Source organism: Carassius auratus, chromosome 34 (genome assembly GCF_003368295.1).
Source record: "Carassius auratus strain Wakin chromosome 34, ASM336829v1, whole genome shotgun sequence".
Taxonomy (NCBI): Eukaryota; Metazoa; Chordata; class Actinopteri; order Cypriniformes; family Cyprinidae; genus Carassius; species Carassius auratus.
The window spans coordinates 10,450,599-10,456,904 of record NC_039276.1 but is presented as its reverse complement, the minus strand read 5'-3'; the positions used below and the strand labels follow the sequence as shown (position 1 = coordinate 10,456,904).

General features: G+C 35.1%; 1 protein-coding gene across 1 annotated transcript; it reads left to right on the top strand.

The window, feature by feature from the left end:
• Positions 1 to 4,424: 4,424 nt before the first annotated feature.
• On the top strand, positions 4,425 to 6,156 carry cfap97d2 (CFAP97 domain containing 2). The gene is made up of 5 exons (XM_026217936.1): positions 4,425 to 4,588; positions 4,883 to 4,963; positions 5,092 to 5,210; positions 5,284 to 5,464; positions 5,675 to 6,156. The coding sequence occupies exons 1-5, from the start codon at positions 4,493 to 4,495 to the stop codon at positions 5,840 to 5,842; spliced, it is 645 nt and encodes a 214-aa protein (XP_026073721.1). The 5' UTR covers positions 4,425 to 4,492; the 3' UTR covers positions 5,843 to 6,156.
• Positions 6,157 to 6,306: the final 150 nt, after the last annotated feature.

Here is a 6,306-nt window from a genome sequence, read left to right as displayed (position 1 = left end):
GCAACATGTTCCATCACTCAACATAAAAAGCAGTGCTCTAAACAGTTTGCTGATGTTCACAGTAGGTACACAGTTTTTACTACAATGCATACATATAAAAATCTATAAGAAAAAGCAGTAAAATATTGTTCAGATGAATAAATCAGAGTTCAAAAAGACCATCTCTGCAATCGAAAACTCAAAACATACACTCGCACACAATAATCTGATGTATCTGTATGCAACATGTCCTAACATTAATTTGGTCAACTGAAGCACTAAATCAAATTTATTAAATGGAGAATACTCACTTCAGATTTGTTCAGTTTATTTTCAACATATTCTGTATATTTGTATAATACTGAACATGTATTGTAGTTATTTTGTATAATATTTTGTACAATAAATATTTAATGTACATTTAACACTGTCCCTGGCGAACAATTGCCCATTAGTTGTTTTGCATAACACTTTAAAAAAAATTAAAAAAAAAATTGTCATACAAGCAATAAAATGTCTTACATTACTCTACATTTGTTTATAATTTTTTTTTGTAATTCATTAATTGAATCTGTTGAACATGAGATGCCAAAGTTTCATACTTAAAGGTAGGCGGGGTTTTTTTTTTTCTTTATTTCTTTCTTTCTCATATTGATTCTTGCTCTTGAGATTAAGATAAGCAAAAAAAAATTAAAAAAGAGGTTAGTGTTCATGGTGTCCTCTGCTATTGTTGATACACATGTAAAAAGCTGGCACAGGCTTTATTGGCACAAATACTGGGCATCAGACAACACAGAGTTTTTTTCAGTTACACTGTAAATAAGAGCAAATGTTTTACACATGTTTCCTCAGCAGCGAGAGATGAGACGTTCACTAGACGTTACCCCTGCTGGGACTTGTTGCCTTGATCACTTTCCATCACAGTGAGAGAAAAACACAGATCTCACAGGCTCCTAAAGGAGCACGTCTGGCTCTTCATTGTCAGTAGAGACCAGTGCTCCCCAGCAAAACAAAAGGGAACAATGGGTATTTGTCTCAGGCAACGTTGCCAGTTGAAATGTCTTGAGAATGTGCCATGCTTCCAGCTTATGACATTTGTAGAAAACAGGTGACAACACTAAAATTAAGCATTAAAAAATCTAATAATAAGCTTTGAATGCTTTTATTCCTCACATATATTGGCAAGAGTGGAAGCAATTACTGGATAAATCCTTCTAGCATTCATGCACATGTCTCTCCAGTTCTGGCACATCAGTGTAAGAGGACAATTTGCTGTATCACAGCACTGAGCAAACATCTGAATTGACCATCATTAATGACGTATGTTCCGGCAGCTGATGTTCAATTTGCTCTTGAAGTTCGCAGAAGGCAAGGAATAGATCATACACTATGCTTGATAATTAGACATCAACAGGTCCAATTGCGCAAGAGGGAATTTTTGCACATGGGCATCATCTTTGGGGATGGGAGCTTACTAAACACGCTTTCTGCTAATGATGCCTGCTTTGCCCGTTCCCTTCTGAGTTTCCCTGGAGCTAATTTACTGGAACATTGCCACCGTTGAGACTTTTCCAGGCTTTCGGTCCCTTTGCATACAGATTCAGATAAGGAAGGAAAGCAACTTATGTATGTCAAGCAGAAAGAAAAATGCAACCTTTCCAGGTCACATCATGATTCATCCTATAATCTGACTCACTAGCCAACAGGCATAAATTAGCAGCTTTTAATTATGGCAAGCATAATACATTATTCATCATTAATATTACATCGGATCATAATGATAATGACAGAATGCAGAGAAATCTTGCTTTTACAGTATGTCTATTGTCTACCAATTTAACTGTACTATGCTAAAAAAAAAAAAGGTCATGCACCATCCTAGAGCAAATTCAATTGCTTAAATTCCATGTAAAGCAATATTAAATGTGTTCTGAGTTTGTCACACCACAGAAAAATCTATTATTAACCAGGCAAATTTGAATGATACAAAGGTAAATAAAATAATGTATAAAAATATATTAAAAAATAAATAAATAGGCAGTATTGCCTTTACATGGACTTGAAATGTTGCTCTGGAAATTTAAAGGAGTTCTCATTCATAAATCATGTAAACATTAGCTTACATTTCTTTCAGATTTTCCTCCTAAAATTCCCTACAAGAAACAATAGACACAAATGATTCCATTTCTGATATACAGTATAAGTAGAGAGATAAAAAAAATTATGTGTATCATAGATAATTTGGTCTTTGAATGATTACTTTGGTATATAATTTGGTTCTTTTTACCAATAAGAAAAAACCTAGCCATGCACAGAATAGTGTAGAATACACAAGCTGCAGAACGGCACACCTGCAACCTCCCACAACATCTTGTGGAGGTGAGTTCTGCACTGGAAAGCGGCAATTATATTTTCCTTTGCATATTTTCCAAAATCTTGATCAAACTTATTACAGAAAAAGGCTATTTGTTACTGTCTGATCAATCGTACACACTAGGCAATTATAAGAGAATCATAAATGCCTCAGCTTCGGGGTTAACTAATCATATTTTGCTTCTTTCTGTCCTGTATGTCTCTCATTTGTCTATATATTTATTTATTTTTTACTCATCACAATACCGATTACTGGAATCTGGTAAAAAAAACATGACAGAAATCTATCAAAATGTGACATGAAATGCGTTTTTTGTTCAACATGCAGTAATGCAGTAAAATGAAAGCACAAGACGTCTGTTTGTATTATTCAAAAAGAGTAAGAAAGGGAAGGATTGATGACTGTCAAATGTTACAATCCTGTTTTATCAAGTTGCATCAAGTCGGTGTGATGTTCTTTCTTCAATGGAACAGGAAAAAACCATAAAAGTACTTGCTCATTTAACTTCTAACTGTATAACTACATTACAGTGTGCCTTTTTTTCACAAATTTTTTTAACAAAGGAACAATGTAAAGATTACTCACACCATTTCCTTTGAAGAAAGTCAATCATACAGATTTGAAACAACAGAAGTAAATCACTATAGAATTTTCTCTTCTGAATCAACTCCTCCTTTAAAAAAGGCAAACAGAATGAGCGCTATCAGGAGCGTGCGTCACTGTCTCCTGAGGGTTTCACCATCTTGTAATCCTGCTCGCAGCAGTCTGGACAGCTTCATTACTCACCTAAGCTACAAATTAGACACGTAAGATTTTATTGCCTATCATTAAATCATGAAGCCATTTTCAAGGCAATAAACTCCGACCTCAGTGGAGAACAAGTGACTGATATTAAAGTAAGTTATCATATAGTAAGAAACCAACCAAACCAATGCAGTGAGGCGACTCTGCAAGTCATTCATTTTCATTAAGAAGTGTCACAGAAGTCCTGTGCATTTTTATCAGATAACTAATGCTTAAACTGTGAATTTTATATTACAAACACACAGATAATTATGCTATGAAACTTTACAGCTCTAAAATCCATTTCAGTTCTTTCCTCAAGCATCTCGACTCCTGTTTAAATGCAAGTGATGCAATCTTCACACCATCAAACCCTGTATGTTAACCACTCTCTCAATATTGTAGTAGTTCATAAACCTTCACAAATATGACATTTCTGAAGAAAAGGCCATGAGATAACTGCTATTTAAATCAAAAATCAAGAGAATAATTTGCACTTCCTTAATCATTATATGAACATAATCACTGCTGCTTGAAGTGACGAATGGAGTTCAGTTCAGAAGAGGTTATGTTTACATGAACCACGCCGGTACAACAGAGTCATCTAAGTAACTAAGCAACTGTAGTCAAGTTTTAAACTCTTCTGTTATAAAGCCATTATGTTAACTTCTCTAAGCAAAATGCTAATATGCTTGCTCTTTAAACAACTGTACAACTATAAGATAAACAATCCAGCCAAAAATAAATGACAGAATTCACGATATTCAAATTCATTAATGCTTAACGACCACTAATACATGAACTAATCTACTTACATATGCTGTTTTTTATGTCATTTCTTGGAGGATGAAGTCACTCACATAACATTAGTCTTTGCTAGCATATGAGATCTGTGCCAGTTCTTAAAAGGTTACACATAAGATTAAAAGGTTGCTTAAATTCTGTTGGGATCACACACACCATATATTAGAGGTCTTGCAGCGTTTGCATGCTGCTGTGCTAAAACAACAGAGCCATCCAGGACACAGAATATTCATATCGGACAAGGACAGTATGTAGGCCAGCCTCTAAATGGGTGAGGTGCCCTCTCGGTGGAGCTGCTGTGTTTAACTTAGGAAAGTTTTGACAGCAGGAAAATGATTGGCAAACGCATTTAGGAAAATAAACGTTCATCAGACTGAATGAATGGGTCCCGTTTACAGTGCCTGTTTCATAAAAGTAGACCAGCTACACTTTCTTTTTGAATGGCTGCCATAGCAACAACCACATGACTTGCTCAAAACTCAAACTGAACTCCTGTCTCTGTTCACTGTGGCTTTTGGTGCAGGTGGATTCAGGCTATAGCGAAGCAAAGTAATGCAACATCAAGCTTACCAACCCGTTTTGCCCTGTGTTAATAAATATCTGCAATACAGATGGGACAAAAACTGCTATGAGATGCACAGGAGCAAGGTAAAATGACAAATGGCTGGTTTATCTAGGACATGGTACAATATTAATATGCTTTTGGTTATTCAGTGGTAGGCTATTATTTAAGATTTAATGGAGTACCATGTGGATACCGTGGCACCCTTTTTGTGAGGAATATGACCTATTTGGCAAAAATTCCTTATGAGAGTATATCAAGTGCTTCTATGTATATAGTGTTATAGATTATTTGGTATTAAAATATGTTTGTTTGGAAATTGACTATGATAAAAACAAAAACTACAGCATAAACTGTTATCATATGCGTAATATTTCAAGGTTAAATCCGCAAAGCCAACCATCAACACAACTCCACCGAAAACCTATAACCATCTTCTTGTCAAGCTGAAGAAAAGACAGGTAGGAAAGCTAAACGACCACCAGAGGGCGACATTTACACCGCTTCATTCTCAAAAGGAAAGCTTAGGAAATGTCTGCATATCAATTTTGTTAGTAAACCAATCATTCTGTCGTCTTATCATAACCAGCTTGAAGAAGAACGGGTTTCGAGAATCAGAAGGGAAAATCACATGCTCCTAGATAAAATGTCCCATATAACGCACACCGGCGGAGGAGTTGACTGTAGAAATGACTATATTAAAAAAAGGTAATATATACATATTACATATGAAATATTATTTAATAATATCATACAGATTGCACTTCATTTTCTGTTTCAGCCTTGGCTCAGAAAAAAGACAGCTGGAGCTGCTTCACATCACTAAAGAGAATCGGGGTCTCCTTCAGCGTTTGTCCACCTGCGGGCCCCGTTACAGCGTTCAGGCGTGGCACGAGCAGTGGCTCCATAACCTCCAGCTCAGGGAGACTATAGGGAGATATCCACGTCTGCACACAGCACAGGTCTTTACTAAATATTGCTGTCACAAATCTGACTAAAATGTGCAGTAGAGCAGATATTTCAGATATTTTGTCCAGTTTTACGTGGGCATACTTAATAATTTGATGCAATTTTTTTATCTATGCATTTACTTATTTATGGATTCTGTATTCGTACATAATGCATAATTATGCATAGTCTGACTTGGGTCTTTTCATATTCTGTGTTAATAGGGATACTCCTTGCCACCAATTTCAGCAGACAGACTTGGGAAGGTAGAGAACAAGAAAACTGCTAGAAATAAGCATGAAGGGCCTGCTGACACGAGGAATGAGAGGAAGGAATGTGATGAAAAGACAAAATCTGAACACAAAGTTACTTCATCTGAAGATGAATACTAGTTCATGGAAGACAGGGTGTAAATATTAAAAATTAAATAAATAGTTTTCTATGTGTCTAGAAAAGTAGAAATATTCCTGTCAAATTAAGTGAAAAATAAGTAGCCCACATAACAGATAAATGATGGATCATAACCGCTAGGGGTCAATGTACAGTCAATGTTCTGAACACGTACAGCTAATTTAATCTTTTTGCTGTTTTGTTTTCTTTTATTTCGCATTAGCTCTCTTCTTTGTTTTTGTTTTCTATTTCGTGTTGTATTGTAATTTCGTTAACTTCATGAAATATAAACATCCCATGTTAAATAAAAGCATTAAACCAATAACATATAACGAGATATGACCATATGATTCCTTTAAATTAATTAATGAAACACCTATTTTATCTATACATTCTGTCTTTCATAATAAAAATAATTTATAAACTCTAAAACTGTAGATGAAAAAATACTATAATGCATATGATA